The sequence below is a fragment of the Oreochromis aureus genome, linkage group 7 (genome assembly GCF_013358895.1).
Source record: "Oreochromis aureus strain Israel breed Guangdong linkage group 7, ZZ_aureus, whole genome shotgun sequence".
NCBI lineage: Eukaryota > Metazoa > Chordata > Actinopteri > Cichliformes > Cichlidae > Oreochromis > Oreochromis aureus.
In genome coordinates, this window is record NC_052948.1 from 16,460,384 (window position 1) to 16,479,110 (window position 18,727).

The 18,727-nt window shown below is 42.2% G+C and overlaps 1 protein-coding gene across 1 annotated transcript in view; it reads left to right on the top strand.

The window, feature by feature from the left end:
- reln (reelin) overlaps positions 1–18,727 on the top strand; it is a 98,113-nt gene that overhangs the window by 15,123 nt on the left and 64,263 nt on the right. Inside the window, exon 2 of the mRNA XM_039615723.1 lies at positions 7,864–7,971. Coding sequence (XP_039471657.1) covers positions 7,864–7,971 — 108 coding nt within the window. The remainder of the gene's footprint in view (positions 1–7,863; positions 7,972–18,727) is intronic.

Genomic DNA, 18,727 nt, shown 5'->3' on the forward strand with positions numbered 1-18,727 from the left:
GATGTGCTATCAAAGCTAATCTCAGGTAAAGAGAATAGCCTTTGAGTTGTCTAAGCTATGAAGTCTCTTCTGTCATGACTTATTTTGCCTCGCTGATTAGTGGACATGCCTTCCCACTAGGGTTGTGTATTCCTTCTAAGTCCAGTGTAAGCATTTTAGCACCACGAATAAAAAGGACATAAAACCCTTGCAGATGGTTGAAGTGGTACTTAACAAAGGAAAAGTCTCTAAAGTAGAAACATAAATATTACAATGTGAAAACCTTTGATTATTGGAAAATAATTTACCGAGGATCCTTTTTGTGGATCCCGCACACACCTGTGCCTGCTCATGTTTTCACACTGAACATTGTATGCATTGTATGAGAGCTGCACAATGAAGTGTGATTGTGAGGCAGATTATGTGTGAGGAACAGGATGCTTGTGACAGAACTGCCTCTTCGCTCCTGTTTTTTCTCCACGGCTGTTGCAGGGGTGAAGCCAAGTTAGGCAGGCAGTAAAGGCTTCAGCTCCCCTCGTTGGTAAACAGAGTAGAACCTCAATAGAAGAAACTGGATCAAGAACAGAAATTGGCTATTATCTCTGGCAGTGATCACGAAAGGACACGTGTCCTGCTCCCAAGAGGAAAAACTGCTTTCTCTGAGCCTTTTTGCAGAAAAGGTTATACATGTTGTAGATAAGCAGACCTGTAGAAGCTCTGTGGCTGATAGGTCGTCTGTGATCTAGTGTTTCACAGCAGCAGATGGCGGTGCCAGCAGGCCAGGATGGTGCCAGAAGGTTACGCAATGGAATGATGCCTCTAAAACCTGACTCGAACGCCACATGACACATATATGTGCAGAAACACACTTCCCACACAATCTTCTGAAGCTGTAAGGAGAGACTTAGACTTGGGTAATTCAGATGGCCTGCGTATTCATGAACACGCTGTCCGTTTAAAGCTCCAATCTTTGCTTTCTTCATTGTCATTGGTAACAGCAACCTATCCTTCACGGTGTCACGGTCAGGTGACTGACAGTTTGAACCATTTCAGGAAGCTCAGAGTGAAGTGGCACCCCGACACTGGCATGGCCGTGGAAACAGATGGAACTATAGCTTCCCTGTGATCTGGCCTCCATTTCCTGGTCCTCTCTGGGGCACGTGTGTGTCTGCCAGTGGGATATGGGTCAGATGGTCGGCTATCTTTATCCAGATCGTTGCCAGGAAAACCTCCATCCATTTGGAAACAAAAAGGGCATCCTCCTGGGATGGAGGGAATTTCATTGATAATATATTCTCTTGCACTGTCTGTGCTGTGATGTCTTGCTAAAATGACTTTTTTCAGACTCTTGCTTCTTTAAGCTGTACTTTCAGCCCCCGGTATAAAAGGGAGCAGCTGTATCAGATTTTGTCAGAACCTCCTTCTAAAGTCATTTCTTTCCATTTTTAGGTATTTTCAATAGGTTTATTTGAGACTTGTGTAAGTGAAGTGAAATTGGGTGAGGCTAAAGACTGGTGGGTGTGTCTGTACACAAAGAGCAGAAAGGAGCTGTTCAGGCCATGCCAACCACACAGACACTTCAATGCAAACACACTTGTCCGTGATGTAAGTCAGGTCTTCTTTGAGACCTCCAGGACTTCCTGTCCAGCTCTAGTTTAATCCCTTCCCATGCTTTTTTTTCTTTATTTCTAAGAATGAGCTCATGCCACATGTTGCCAAGTACAGTACCGATTATGCTTTGCTGCACCATAAGGAGACATTACCATGGCTTTTAAAATGCCACTGGGTGCTATTTTTCTGGACACTGTTGTAATTGCTGACCCAGCATACAGTGATCCATTCACATTAGTTTGGAATTTCCAGCATGAGCATTTGGTTTGTGTTTGACAGCTTAATACACCCATTTTTTTTTCTCAAGGAATTGGCCAAACCTTCTATCATTCATGGCTCCCCCCTCACTGTTTGTACTATATATAGGAAAAAAAACAGGTTCTTTGTCTAGCACCGTTACAGTCATGTCTAAAGGCAATAGCACACCTCTGGGACTAGTGTAAAACCATACTGTAGTATCTTGTAAAATTTAAATACCTATTCACTGTCTCCTTCCAGTGCCTTGCTGTTCCCACGTTGAGAATGCTTTTATAGGATTCAGGAAAGCGTAATGCACTCAGGCGATACGATAATGCAGCCCTGTTCTTGGTTAGCAGCTGGCTACAAGAACTCATCGAGAATCCTAGCTGAAAAATTAATCATACAAATTCAAACCAAGATTTGCTCAGACAGAACAAGTAGTGTAGCGTTTAGCACATGCATACATTTAGATGAAAAGCAGGCTTTTCTTTTATTTACTCGCAGTTTTTTGTGAACATATTTTTGCAGAGTAGACTGTCACAGAAGATTAGTTTTACATTACCAGTTAGTCATCACTGTATGTGTTTTCTGTGTGTGTGTGTGCCTACTTGATCTCTGAGAGACTTGTCAGCAAAGGATGTGTATTTTGTTGCGTTGTGTGGTGCTCTGATACTTCGTGCCCTAACATTACTCCTGGTGGATCCCAAGAAGTGAAGAAAGCCCTGGGCCCATCAATAGTTGAGCAGTAGCACGGTTGTGTGTGTCTATAATGAGGCATACCACATCGCACCATCAATATTACATACTGGCTTAGGGCCAAGAGATGTGCTCTGTGGTGTGTTCCAGTATAAAATATGAGCATCTGTATGTGGGTATGAGTGCTATGCATACAGTGTAATGAGGATTTTGCAAGATCTAAGTCAGGAGCACTTGCAGGCATGACTCTTGGACCTAGCGTGTGCCTCTTGAAATTTGAAACATGAAGGTTCACCAACGTATGCAGGCCTTGTTAATGTTTAGTAGCTCATTTGTCTGTAGAAACCTTGAACAACTCCCTTCTTCTTCCTTCCTAAACACAACAAGAATCACATAACCCAAAATTTAATTAAGAACAGAAGCACTTAAAAACAAGTAGCGGCCAGCCCACATGCTGTAAAATACCAACATGTTGTAAAGCATTAAGGTTTATCGAAAGGAAACATTATGGCAGGGTTTTCCTGTATCCTGCACGGTGATTGAGCGAGGACATGCACACAGCAGAAACTGCTCAGACACATGCTAAAGCATGCTAAAGATCTACTGACCTATCCCCAATTATTAAGCTAGCAGTCAAAATTGATACAGCAAATACAGAGTTAACGCACACGTATTGTTCTTTTTTTTAAGTGTGCACTTGACACGTAAACCAGAGATTAGTCCTTACGACAGGAAAAAGCCTAAAGTTCAATCTAGAAGTTTGCATGAACAGCACTAGCCTGACACTCGGTTTGTTTATATGTGAAGAAACAATGCACATGGAAAAATACATACCCAAAAACACAGAACCTGCCTACGTGTTGAATGAGACTATTGGTATTAATTTCACCTCTTTTGCCCGCCTCATGGCTCCTCATCCCCCTCGGCCAAGTGAACATTGCTCAGAAATGAAGTATGGACAAGAATGTTAAGGCTACCATCAAAGGCCTCCCTTTAGATCTGTGTGCGTGTCTGTGTGTGTGCTCGTGAGTGAAGCAGCCCCACAGGTGATTGGATCTCATCTCATCTCATCTGATTGGCTCATCTGTCTGATGCATTCCACAGGCGAGTGAGAGAAGGTTGTTAGAGGCCTTTCTAAATAATTTAGATCCTGGATTTGTATTGATCAGGTAGTGCTGCTCTCCACGGGCCACTCCAGTACCCCTTCTTTCTCCATCCCTCTTCACCCCTGTTCTTGTTTTTCTTTTTTTTTCTTTTTTCGATTGTAACCTCGTGCCCCTAGCTTTTCCTCCTCTCCACTCTTTCTCCCCCACCCCATGCTCTACATCAAACAGAGGTGCACTGCTGCGAGGGAGCAGAAAATGCATGAGAAAGGAGTTGATGGGGAAAGTGCAGGAAAGAGGATTTTTCTTTTACAGCGATTCCTCAATGGGAGTGAAGCTGTAGGAAAGGTGTAAAGCGCGGCTAAAGAGAGAAACGGCATGATGAAGGCAGGGGGAAAAAAAGTCTTTTGTTTGCTGTATTTGTGGAGCACATGTAAAGTTGTCTGTGGAGGGTAATGGAGTGCGTGTAACCTTGGTGATGCAGGTCAATGGAAGTGCAGAAATGAGCGTTTTGTGCGTACTGAGCCTGGTCCAACTTAGTCCATTAAACTCAGTCATTACTCCATTAAATACTGCTTCATGTCATGGCCTTGGATCAATACTGCATAATGTAAAGACTGATAACATGTCTTAACCACACAGTGGAACGGATTTGTTGAATGGGTAATGTATTCTTGGAGGGATAGAAAAATAGCACAAATGAGGAGGACATGTATGCATAATATGAACATGATAACTGCTTTTTTTTTTTTGAATAAGAAAGCCCTTTTCTTTGCATTCTGCAGAAAGGGACGTGTTAGAGGTGCACTGAGCAACATGGAGCGAATATGATAATGCTTCTGTTGCCAAGCAAAATATGTATCTTTCTCAAAATACAGCTTCGTGTACACGCTGTACATGCTGATAGAATTTGGCAGTGCTCAGAGCAGACAAGCAAAAGGAAATTACTTGTTGCTCACAGTGTTATTAGAGCCAGCTATTTTTTTTGTGGACAACCAAGCATTTCTAATATTAAATTAAAAAAAGCAATCGTCTATATTTTAAGTGTAAGGCTTTTTATATTGACCAGGAGGGACTGCAGACAGCTCTCCCTTTTGACTGGTTAATATTTGCGACCATGATAACATTTATTTCTGACATATAAAACAAACAAACCAATATCCACACATACACATTCACACAGATATGTGGTCAAGAAAAATAAACATAATCTCAATGCCATGAAAAACCACTCAGTCATCAAGGGTGAAATGGAAATAAAGCATAACTGGTGTTTTTATTTCTTGTTTACACTGTGCTGTAGAAGTTTGCAAAGTGGAGTGGATGACAGGGAGTATAAAAAATTACTCCTCCAAACACAATTAATAATATGAACTGCTATGTAGGAAGTGTCAATAACGCATTTTAAGCGCGTTCTCATCCCAGTGCATCCCAGTCTTTCCATCAGATGCGGCTGGGGTTGCAGAGCTGTGCAGTCCGATGGCTTCAGCGGACGCTGAGACGTAATTTTCCTTCTTTATAGGGCGATAAAATCCTCATTTGGAGGCTGGCGAATTGGCAGTGAATTAAATCACTGGAGACGGTGGTTTGTGTCTGGTTTGTGAGCTGTGTGTTTTGCACTTTGTTTTTTTCCTCCACTCTCTAATTAGTTCTGTTTTCACTCTCTTGCTCTTTTTTTTTTTTTAAACTTTTGCTATTACTCTCTGATTAGGTTTAGACAGCAAAAAGTATTTGGTTATGTTTAGGCACCAAGAGTTAGATAACAAGAACAACAAACCTTTTATTAAGTCCCAAATTACAAAACCATAGAGAAACAAACAGAAGTCCAAAAGTAATAATTGGGGCCGGGGAAAACAGAGAGAGCCTCTGGAAAATATGTTACTTCAAAAAGGGACAAAAGGTAAGACACAAGTGTGTATATACATGGAGGACTGAGACAGGTGGAGAGCGAGACAGCTGAAAACAAATGGGGGGGAAAAACAGGAAGTGGAACTAACACAGGACATGAAGGATAACTAACCGTCAAAGTAAAACAGGAAGTAATCCAGAGACAAGACGCTACACACAGAGATAAGACCGACACTAGATATTAATAACAGCCAGAGAAACAGACAGTAACAGAAAGATGAGACAGAAGGAACAGAGAAAGAAACACTGAGGTGACTAAAATAACTACAACAAATAAAAAGCAGAACATTAACCGAAACACGCTGTCTACAGTAACAAGAACAAAGACTCACTGTATGCTGGAATAATAAAGAAATCAAAACAGGAAACAAAAAGTCAAGCTAACGATAATTAAAAACTTTGAGCACTAGAAAAACAAACTAAATAATAAACATGATTCCATAAACTGTAAAGCAACTCAAAAAGCAGACCAGGGACCATGACAAAATACTTAGTTACCTGCATGGTTACCTTTAAAATAGGCCTTTCATAACACTAACCCTTTCATCCCAAATTAGGCTCACTCAGTACATTTAAATTGTGGTAAGTTGAGAAACAGTGTGTCACAACACTGGAGCTAAAAGCCTATCTGTGAGGAGACGCAAGCAGCTGGAAAAAAAGTGGAAGTCCTTGAAATGAGATTTAGATCCTGTTACTTGAGTGGCTGTTTCTCAAAGAAATGATCAGAGAAGCATTAACAAGTATAAAACCGACTGTTTTATACTGTAATGGAGCAGAGAGAAGTTGTATGCACAGTGTTTATACTATTACTAAACACAGTATATACTCCTTGTGGAGCGCTGGATCCCTGTGTAAAAGTTACGACAGAAAAACGAGGGAGGAAACGTCCGGATACAGTAAGGAGTGTTGTGGGATGAATTATTGAGCCTTTGATATGGAGGAGAGAAAGGGAGGGAAGAGATGGACTGAACTCTGCTCCTAAGACAGGGTGTAACACGTCCAACATACACAGACACGCGGAGAACACACACATTCAGAGACACACACACAAGCGTCTTGTGCGAGGACATGTTAATGGAGTCGCCCAGTCAGACAGCCAGGCAGGCAGACGGGGCCACACAGGAGTCTGCTCTGCCCAGAATTCCTCAGTGTAACGCACCAAACCCAGAAGAATGAACGCCCTGAGACCCAACTGACATGTTGCTATTCTTACTAAAACACAGTCTCGCTGTGGGTGTCGCCTCATTTTCCCATTCAGTTTTCCTCCATAAGCAGGGGGATTCCAGGGTCAGGAAACAACAATGCCTTCATCTTTCTCGGCCGCAAAGGATTTTATTCCCCGATGTGTAAAATGGTTTTGTTTTCTGTTTTTTTAGTGGGGTGTGTGTGTTCCTCCTTTGAGCCACGGGCTGTTCCTTTTACCCTGCTCTGTCTGGCTGGAAACAGTCCAGTGACTGAGCCCTCTTCCTCCAGTGATGCAGCTGACTCTGTGGTCCCATCACTCAGGGCCCTTGTTTACCGGGTGGATCAATAGTTAACGTGCTTCGGGATACACTGAGCTGTAGATGTGTTCAGCTGGATAACACACTCCCGGGAGTTTTCTGATCTGTGGCTGTTTGTGGTGGGCTGGAAAGAATAAAGGCTTAGCAAAGCTATCAGGGTTACAGCCAATTAGCTCATCAGTCTGTTCTAATATGGTTGTCAGTACGACAGGCTTTGATTAAAGCGCTGTGATTTGTTGAGGATGAGGTAGATTACATCCTGCCACTCTTTTTCTCTGTAAAAGGTAAGGTGGGGATATTCTGCTGTTTTCTCATTCAGCAACCTTTAAAGTAACTCCAACCCTGGTTTAGCACATGTTTTAATAATGCTTCTACTTCTGTCTGAATATATTTATATGTGTCCAAGTGACCTTCTAGATTTTGCTTCAACACCTCCCTGTGCTCTCCTCTCCTCCTGCAGGGTGTTTGGTCTTGTTGGCATCCCATTTAAAGGCCAGTTTACCTTTCCATGTGCTAACACCTGATGTGATTAGCAGCAGGACGTTAGTGAGCTGCTCTACATACTCCCAAACATCCTGTCCACACACGTACATCACGCCTGCTAATTATCTGCTTAGCCTGCAAATGAAGCGTAAATGCAACTTAGTAATTGCGATCTCTGACACCTAATTGGCGTTCACAGTTCATCTTCCTGTATTCATTTGAGGTGTTAATACAGGGGTGGTGAAACAAATAAGAGCTGGATGCATTATGTTTAAAATGTTTCTGGGAGTAACTCTCAGCTTCACCAGCAGTAAGCATGTTCCTTTTTTCTCTCTCTTCAGTAACCATCTCCACCAGTGTATCCTTCGATGGTCTCCTGGTGACTGGCCTCTACACCTCAACGCCAGTCCAGTCGGCTCCCATTCCTGCTCCAGCTGCTTTTGGCTTTGGTGAGTCTTGCTTCTTTTGCCAATACAAGCTGCTTTTTTTTTCTTATGCTTTTTAGTACTAGTAAACCCTCAGATACCCCGAGAAGTGTCTGCTGGGACCACGGAGTATTACGATCCAGCTCAGTGATCCACATCCGTTCCCAGACTCAGCATAAGACCACTTCCCTTCTCTGGTTATGACAGGTCGTGATGGATGAGGAGTCAGGATGATGTGATCAAGGGTTCGGTCAGATGGGTTTTCATTGATGTTTGAGAGAACAAAAAAAAACAACCCAAAAATGAATATGAGATAGATATGAAGAGCAAAGAAGAAAATGTAGAGCCTTTTAAAAGATTAAACTTAAAAAAAACGAGTGATCACTAGGTCAGCTTGCCAAATGTTGGAGTAAAGGCCCAGTGGACGGGCTGATTTACAATTAATTTATCCAGAGATGCAAATGTATCGACAGTTTAGGTGGTCGATGTTGCTATTAAACTGGATGAAGTTTGCAAACAACTTATCTTATTCTTTGTCTGCCTTTCCTTTGTATTGTGTGCATGCTCTGCTTTAATGATACAAATTGAATCTCTCTTTATTCTTAAAAGATTAAAGTTAAACTTATAATTCTTTAAACTTCTGGCAACTGTAATCGAATTACACTGTAAGCATGCAACTGAAATGCATTAAGTGCAACTCTTTTTTGGACACATAACCAAGATTTTAGACTCAGACGAAGTATTTGCGGATGGAGCCCTTGTGTGCACGGATGGGGGCTCTTTTGGGGCAGTGGAACAGCTATAAAGAACTCCTTAGAGAACAGGGCTAGTGTCCCAGAACTGCTGCGCAGTGGGCTCCCTTATCCTGACTAACTCCACTGTTCTTCAGACATTGACTTCACTCTGGCCAGGGCAGTTCTTCACTCTTGGCAGCTCTGTTTACTGGGGAGGCATCCAAGCACGGATTGCGTCACCTTAGCTTCACTCTAATTACTTGAAAAGTTTTAAGGCTACGCCTACCCTGATAGGCAGCAGCTTGTGGAACGGTGACTTTCTGTAAGATGTGTGTTTAAGTAAGTCTGCAAAGTCTTCCGTTACAGCATGTGTAATCTGTCTGGGTTTCGCAGTGCCAGTTAGACATTTGGTCCTCAGCTGAAGCGCTTTCTGCACTTTGTCTCTCTGCTCTAATTCTCCAGCCACCCCTCCCACTGTGGGATTCAGGACTCCATGGAGCAGCAGGCACATGCAAAAGCAGTCTTGTCATAGAGGAGATTCTGAATGACGATTTAATAGATTTATAGTTTTATTTTCCCTTCGATTAATTTTTCTCTGCATTTTTGAGGTAGATTGGGATTTTTTTATGATCAAGTGATAGAAACTCAGCTAGTTTGCAGAACACGGTGGTCCACTTAGCTATTGAAGGCTCCTCAGCATTGGAAGGGCTGAAGACATTCTCCTAGAGAGAACGTCCTTTATTAATAAGCTCATGGAAACTTGGTGACTTAACAGAGAGCCAGCGTTTGACCAAAATGCTTTGAAGATAATGCAGTGGAACAATAATACAGTGTGATGCCTCTTCATATCCAGTGTTGTGACAAATATAAATGGGCCTTTGAGCACAAGAGGGTCACGCAACTCCACGAGGGAGTTTTATGAGCATGGTGTTTATGAGCAAGGGGTCTTAGATAAGGTGGGGCTCTAATCCCTCTGAATGAAGCCATGTGGGGGACACGGTTACACAATAGACTGCAACATGCACACGTTCAATAGAAATACCACCAACTTTCACTCAAGAGCACACACACAGTCCAACTGTTCAGCTGTAGTGAAGTGTTGGCTGGCTGGGGGGAACATGTGGTTGGCAGATGTATCAGTCCAGGAACTAACATGAACTATAGCACAGGGAGAATGAAACCACTGTAGCGAGAAGATCGCTAATAAATCACTGAAAGACTGAAACGGCAGCTTAAGATGAAGCGCGAGAGAAGATTTTTTTTGTTTTTGGCTGTGTTTGTGTTGTTGGAGGTGAAGAGCAAACCAAAGAGATCCTAAGAGAGAGACGAAGAAGGAATCAATGGTTTTAAAAAAGACATGAAGTGGAATAAATAGACAAAGTCAGGGAGCTGTGGACACAGAGGTTAGTGTTTTTACTCGCTGCGTTGGGATGTCCAGTGGTTGGTGTGGTCAAAGCTGTGGTAGCAAGCAGACACGATGACTGCCCAATAGCCTCTAAAGAGAGAAATCCCCTCAGTCTTCTGTGTCATCCTTTGTTGCTTTTTACACACGTCATAAAAACAGTGTGTATGTGAGCATGACGGAATTGCATGCTTCATCACTGGTTCTCTTTGTGTGTGTGTGTTTATCACTCCTTTTTCTTTTTGTTGGTCTCTTCAATTATAACTTTAAGAAACAAGCACCTTAACATGAGGACAGCAGTGATTTTTTCATTATTTTGTCTTCCACTCCACTTGAATTGCAGTGCTCTTTGAACTACGTTTGTAACACATATGTTTTAGTTTGAGGCTTTTCACTGCAGCGTCGCCCACTGTTTGTCAAATTACTGTAACCGATGTGTGATGCAGCAGTTGGCAGGGCAGTTTAAGGTAGTCTAAGGAATGCCATGTTTTCGGCCGCTGCGCTGAGTTGTGGTTCAAGTTGCTCAAGGCTCGTTCCTCCACTCCCTAAAGGCAAGCGACCTTCTACTTGCTGCTGGCGGGCTAACCACAGACCTTTACGATGCTGTAACTGCTCTGCTGTGGCAAGTGCAGAATCAGACGAACTGGAGCTAAAAACAATGTTGTGCTTTGGGAGCCATGCCTGCTAAATACAGGGAGAACACGGGAGTGCAAATTGATTGTGGTTTTCGTAAATGTAGCCAACACAGGCCAGCAAAACTAGTCTGGGTGCATTTATTTCAAGGTGCCAGAGCTGAGAGGAAAGACTTGACATTTCATTTTGGGATTCATCTACTTACAACTCACAGTTAATGGATGAGGTATGACGTGCAGCTTCATTTGAGTCTACTTTGTAGTCGATTTTGACAACCCAAGTACTCATTAGAGACCTTTTGAAATACTTTAGAGTGAAACATGGAGACTTTATATGCATGTTTGAATGTAACGTGGTCAAAACGGATGTCTGTGCACACTGCCAGAAATGCAACATGAGTCTGGACTCGAAGAATTCCAACTCCTCAGTGTTTTTCCTTTCTTTGACATTTATTCCATTAAGAGGTCTTTCTTTCCAATCCACCCTCTTGGCGTTCTGAAGCTTTCAGCTTGGCAACCAGAAAGATTAAATGATGAAACCAATAACATAAGTATATTGTCATAATTTTGATTTTTGTTTCAGGTATCATAAAATCTGCTTGCTGTTAATGTCACATAGCAGTAATGAGGTGATATATTAAAACCCATAGGCCAGAGCCTGGATGGAAAGTAATGTCACATGTGGTCTGATTTGTATTCCCTGATAGTAAAATGTTTCCCATCACATCATTATCCATTCAAACACAAAGACAGACAGAGCAAGTATTCATTCTAAATGTGTCCAGCTAACTTATAATCACAATGATGAACAGGCACTTGAAAGAAAAGGAGAGCTTTGAAAATAGATGGGAGGGAAATTTAGAGCAAAACGCCAATATTGGACTGAGAAAGTGTATGAGATCGAGGAATGAGTGTGAGAGTGGAAAAATGTGTACATACCTCCTCATTTCTTATTTCTTTTTTCATATTTCACACACTTTTATGTTTCAGACCATCACACAAAACTAATATTGGACAAAGATAAACAGAAGGTGCAGATTTCTTTTTTTACAGTAAAAATGCTATCCTAAGCTCTCTGGCCCTGTGTGGAAAAAATAATTGGCTTCCCTTGCTAAATCATGAATTTACTGTGATTAACTACATTTTTTGGAAAGCGGAGTTCAATTTCTAAAGCCGCACCCAGGCGTGTTTAATGTTTGACAAAACAAAGAAGGCTAAAAGATCTCGGAAAGCAGTCCTTCATGTTGCAATCTAAAGAAAATCAAGAAAAGATTAGATCGTTTCATTGATGTCTATCAGTCTGCAAAGGGTTACAAGTCTATTTTTGAGGTTTGGGGAATCACGGTGAGAGTCATTATTCACTAATGGAGAAAAACAGTTTTCAACTGGAGTGGCCGGCCTACCAGAATTAGTCCAGGAGTGCATGAGCAAGTCATCCAGGACGGCTACATCTAAACACAACATCTAAAGAATTGCAGGCCTCACTTGCCTCAGTTATGGTCAGTGTTCATCATTCACTCGAGAGACTGGGCAAAAATAACTTCCACAGGAGAGTTACAGGGGATAAAACCGCTGTTAACCAAAAAGAACGCAAAGGCTTGTCTCACATCTGCCAAAAAACATGATCCCGAAAAGACTGACAAGACAAAAAATAAACTTTGTGAAAGGTTTGAGTCCCTCCACATCTGGCATGAAACTAACACATAAAAAGAACATGAGCCGCAGTTAAACATGGTGGTGGTAGTGTGACTGTCTGGGGCTGCTTTGCTGCTTCGAGACCTGGATGACTTCAATTAAAAAATGATTTCTGCCCTATACCAAAAAACCAGGAAGGACAATGTCCAGCTATTAGTTCATGCTCACTTTATGTGGCAGGACAATGAGCCAGACCACACCAGCAAGTTCGCCTGTGAATGAATCAAAATATATAATGGATGACATAGTCACAGTCCAACTTAAAATCTGATTAAACAGGCTGTTTATGCTCGAAAACCAATCAGTGTGGCTGAATTAAAACAATTCTCCACTGAAGAGTGGGGCAAAATTCCTCCACAGTGACATGAAAGACTCACAGACAGTAATTACAAACACTCGATTGCAGTTCTTCTGGTGTCACAACCAGTTATTAGTTTTATGGGACAATTACTTTTTCACATAGGGCCGGGTAACTGGATAGCTGTTCAACATTTAAAACATGCATTTTGAATTTACATTGGCTGTCTTTATCTAATATATAAAAGACACAAACACACTTGTGCGCACACACACACTTTCTTCTTTACGCACACATATGTATATATATTTAGAAGAGAAGGAGGATGACAGGATGTGATGATGACATTTCATCACTCCCCCTAATGGGGGGCCTGATTGGTGTTGCCTTGCCAGCGCTGAGCTGCTGAGAAACTGGTCATTGATGGATGGCTCGTTTGCAGGGTGATGTTTATTTTGCTGTTAATTTGCATATTTGTATGTATTTGCGGGGTGGTTGTCTTCCGCTAGCGAGGCTCAGTCCCCATCTCTATATGATGGATCTGGCTGTCTGACAAAATGGACAGCTTAGTGACAGGGACATCCAGCCGACACTCTCTTGCCATGACGGATGGGCTCATGCTAACACACAACCCAACTGATGAAATCCTGCTGCACCTTGACCTGTGTAGGAGGGGTTGCCAGAAAAGGTCTTCTGCCAAAAGAATAATCAGGTCTTGCAAACATTTAACTCTCAAATTAATTCCAGGGGACCTGGTACTCTGTTACAGCCTTTGTAATATTTTTTTAATTAGACACTCAGTTTTAAGGTATTCCTCAAACTGTTGCCTTGTTAGTAAATTTCATGCAAACAATTTAACAACTAAACATTTTTTTTAAATTATTTTTTTTTTCCCTATAACTTTTTTCCTATGCTGGGTTCTTAGTGAGCTACAAAGTAGTTAATACATGAATAATATATGAATAGGCTTTAGTATTCATTCATCTTTGCCATTTAACATTAAAATGATAAATGACAAAGATGCAGTTCGCAGTTTATTCTCATAGCGGTGTATCAGACAATAACAGATGAATTTCTAAGTTGTAGATTTCATGCCGAACAGCATTTTATGTAATATTGGAGGATTCTGATAGCCATACACTACAAAGATGCACTAATGTCTAGTTTTTATGGCAGTCAGAAATCAGATAATTTAAAAGCACAACTGGGGCATGAAAATGACAAATAGTATACAGTGGAATATACTAACCTCAACTATCTCATCCCTCATACTAAATAATATGCCATTAGTTTCCGTGTTCATTTTCCAACTTGGGAAGCATGAAGCTCTCACAAACTTGCACTCTGCTGGAAAATATTGCCATTCAGCTGCTGCGACCACAGAGTAAGAAAAAAGGAAAAAAATGCCACAACTTCCAAAAACTCGTCAGTGCTACTGAAATCAAATTGTGGCATCTGACTGTGGAGCCATGCAGGCTAATTACTTTGTATAAGGCTGCTACTGACCCATAGTATATAATCTTGTTTGCAAAATGACCCATGCATTAGCAGGTTAGCAGAACTTGTTCTGAAACAGAAAAATATTACAATTTTCTTCCTTTTTAATATACATAATTATGCATTCAAATCCAGATATCCACACACTCATCCATCTCGGGGCTGAAGGTCAGCTGTCAGCCCCCTCTTGCCACTAAGCCAGATTGAATGTCAGCCAGAATGTCAGACTATGAGAGATGGCAGCTCATCATGTCAGTATTTATGGAGACACACTCGCAGGTGTGCTTCCTGCTGAACAAAGCCTTGTTTGGGAACCTCTGTGTTTTCTCAAACAGTACCAACAGTCCCACAAGAGCACAAGTGTTCTTTCGCAAACCCACCCCTCCCGAGCAGGGCACAGACTGTGAAGGAGATGCTATGTATGGAAAGATGAGGATAAAGAGGAATGATATAGAGAAAGGGTGGTGCAGGGAGCAGAGAAGGGGTGAGAGAAGGGGCTCCCAAGGGGAGAGAAGCTGTCAGTCCCTAGGAGACATCAAACACATTGCAGCCCTGTGATCAGCGTGCTCTCTGGCTCTCTGCTGACAGCTCCCTGACTGTGCCGCTTAGACTCCTTCATGCGCTCATAAATACACACATACACACACGTATATACACTCGTTTGCTCCCATAAGAGCTCTCACACTCACCGACTTATCCATTCATACCCCAAACACATTCAAATTCTATTGACATACGCACACTCGCGCTGATTCTCATACATAGGATACACATCTGTGACACTTTTGCTCTGATATCCATCCTCACAATAACCTTGAACGCCAAAGTTTGCCTATAACATCTCTGTCAAGGACACTTTACAGTCCCAAACTGTTGCTACTGAACTATGGGCCAAACAGAGACAAGGAGGAGCTGGCAGCAGTGATGATGTTAATAATGATGATGATGACTTATCTAAGCCATTACTCCTTCTCTGCTCAGGGCTGGGACACCAAAGGCATATCCCTCCTGATGATGAATTCATTAGTGCAGAAGATGAAATGAGTTGTCAGGAGGCGGGTTATGTATGGTAGGTGATTTGTGTTCTCTGCAGCAGCGTGTCAGATCACACTTAAGATCGACTGGGTCGGCTTGTTGTAAATCTCACTGCTTTGCTGGCGCAGGACTTCCCCAACCCTCTCGCCCAGGCTGTCCCTTTCTTTCCTAACACATATTCCCCCCACTAATATGCAATGCCTGGAGGCTGCTAACAGGTGGCTAAACATTCGTGTACTCCAGGAATCCAGTGGAATGCTTGGGTAATTATGCACCAGAAGTCCGAAGTAACTTCTCTCCATGCGGAAAGCATCCTTAGAGGCCAAAGCAACCCCACCGTTAAAGAATTCAAACAGAATACACGATTCATTACTAATTCATGTTGGACCTAAAGCAGTGGCCACAGCTGTTTGGCCATACATCCCAACAGCCTCTCAGGTGTGATGGTGCAGCAGACCTGTAGGAGCACTACTGCTGGTGCTGCTGGGAATTTACTGGTTCATTGAATAGCTAGCTCTATTAAAGGAAAAAAAAACAGTGGTTTTTTTGAACTCCCATGGCTTCCCCAGGTGTGCTTACATGCCTGTGTGCATCTATTTGTGCCCTAGTGTGCGTGTATGCACATGAGAGCACATGTGTATTTTTATACACATTTTTTCTTTTCTTTGCTGTATGGTAAATCCGGTCCAGGGCTGACTAAGAGAGCAGGAATAAGGAAGAGCAGGAGCTGGACTCTCTGTGATAGAGATTTCAAAGTGGTGTGCGAGCTGTTGGGCAGTTTTATTTTATTATTATTATCTTTTTTTGTTATTATTCTGCAGGAGAGAGCAGCAGGCGTAGGCTGTTTCTCCCATGTGTGGTCTCTCTTGAGCAGAGCAATGTTATTTTCTGCCATGCAGAGAGGGTGGTAACATGCCAGAGCGAATGAGAGAGAAATAAAGATAGAATAAAGACAGAGACAGCTTTGACTGCTCCGATTGACACATTTCTGTCAACGCTAGAAGGTTTGCGTCATTTTAAGTTAGAGGCAAGCTGACTTTGAAATTTATCTTGCTTAAATTCTATGCCACCACTAGCACCTTGCAAGCGTGTGGATATTGGTGTGCAAAGTGAAAGGAAGTGATTTTACAAAGCCTTCCCCACAAAGTGCATGCCATCCAAGCTGCACTCTTAGGTCTATTCATTTTTAAAGTTCCCTTGAGTATTAGAAACAGTGGAAGTGCTCAATCTGACTCTGTGAGCTGAGGACGCTTAGTGGTTTTGCTTTTTTTTCTGCTGTAGGGCCCTACCTGGGTTTGGCCCTCTACCCTCTAAAAGCCTCCGAGACAGAACAGGGATGCTCTATTGCATGGCCACTTTTTTCCCCCTTTTACATTATATACAAGTTATCTGTGAGGAACTCACCCAGATCCACTCTGACCCATATTTTGGCTGTGAAAATAGTTACTGACCTTCTCTTTGTTTCGCCCTCCTTACGAGAGCCAGTCTGTTGCTGTGATTAGTTCACTGCCTCCCAGCACTTCTCTGTCAGACCAGGCTCATCTCCAGCCTCCTCCATAAACACATTTAGCTACACACAACACACTCGACATACACATGCATGCAAAGGCAGCACAGGCACCACGCTACGTTTTCCAAAGGCTTTCCGTCGGCTCCTCACCTGTCGCCCCAGGTCTCTATCTCTCTCATGTGTGTCAGGGCAGGGCCTGCGAGACCACGGCCTCACCAGTTTGTTTATTTGCTGCACTGACGGGTGGAGACCGGGGACGTGGGTGCAAGAAATTAGCACAAGTCAAATCAGATTAATTAATCCCCAACTCAAACTATTAGCCGAGGAGTCGTGTTGAATTAAAAATCAAATTAGCCCTAGCGCCTGCCGGTAAAGCTGTGGTGTGTGCCTGCCAAGCTACAATGACACACACCCACAGAAGGCAGCTGCTCATAGGCTTTGCTGATGGATGGATGTATGGATGGAGAGTTGTTAGAAGAAAATGGTGCTCAAAGACTACAGGGCTGGGGGAAGGGGTGTTTAGTGACTTTGCCACCCAATGTGGTAAGCCTCTCCTGGGGCACGAAGCTGGCTGTCCTCCACTGGTTGCTGCTGCACAGGCCCCACACCACCAGCACTCAGCCTTTCAGTTGCTGATTTAGGGCTTGAAGCACCACTTCACCTTCATAGTTTACATAACACACATATCTTGAGCCTGGGACTTCTTCTATTATCATAGTTTTGGCTGTCCTTCCTATCAGTAATTATAACCTTGTGTTTACCGTAATAAAGCTTCAAAAAATGTACTAACATCACTACAAATAAGCCCAATGTAATAACAAACACAAACGGTTAGTCAAACATAAAAGAAAAGAAATCCATGTAAAATGGTGTTTCACCTCCAGAACTCAGACCTACAGTACTTCTAGCAGATATGTGTTTTTTCTGTGTAATTACAGGTTTTTATTAAGATCTAATTCACTTCTTTAATGTCTAAATATACAGTTAAAAAAGTATGAGCGCACTTGAAAATGTTTTACTTTTTTATGTGCTTTTGAATCTCAGGCTGATGATCTTGGTTTTGGGTAAAGTTTGGCTCATACGCTTTTTTCTGATCCAATACGATGTAGCTCATGTTTCACATTTTAGTCTGTTCTTCCTCCAAAGCAAAAGTATGTGACTTCTCTGCTCAAAATTTAAACAACCACCCAGAATGGACATATCACATTGAAGTAGTGCTGGAGAAGTGGACCAAAATATTTTTATCAAAATATTGATAACATTCTGGATCCAACAGATACTGTATTCAGCAGTGTAGATGGAATATACTCTTATACATGCATTTGATGTATGATCTGTGCGGGCTTGTGAATATGGCTTTTTAGGCTTTTGTAAAGTAGTCTAAGTCTCATCTATCATACAAGGTGCGGCTCCAAAACACACAACACTTGTTTGATTCAGAACAACATTCATTTCAATTATGGGACATTAGTTCTGGAGGGTCTATTATGCTCCACTGGTGTTCCTGTACTCCATTTATCATTTATGCTTGCATGGCTTGTAGCTCTTGATCACAGCAAGGAAGCCAGGAGCGCACAAGCAACGAATTAGATGTTTATTTTCGTCTTACTTTAACTTTTCAGTTACCAGTTTTGACACAAGGAGCATATGTAGAGCGTCTCACAGAAGCAATTTTTACATGTGTTGAGTATTTGTGTTAAATAATGTAAGAGCATGAGCATATGCTTTTCTGCAAAATACTCCCTCTCTCTCTTTGTCAGCTGGGTGGAGCCATACTGGCAGCTCCTACAACAAGCCATAGATTTGTGTTTTTGTGGGTGGGTGGGTGCAGCTATGCCATCAGGAGTTTATGGATGATGGATGCTGTGAGATACAATAGAAGTCTAAATGAAAGCGAAACTGCTCTATGAGCGCATGCACATAAGCAAAAATTGGTCAGGTGTTTCCAACACATTTTTCTACTGTGCGGATATGGAA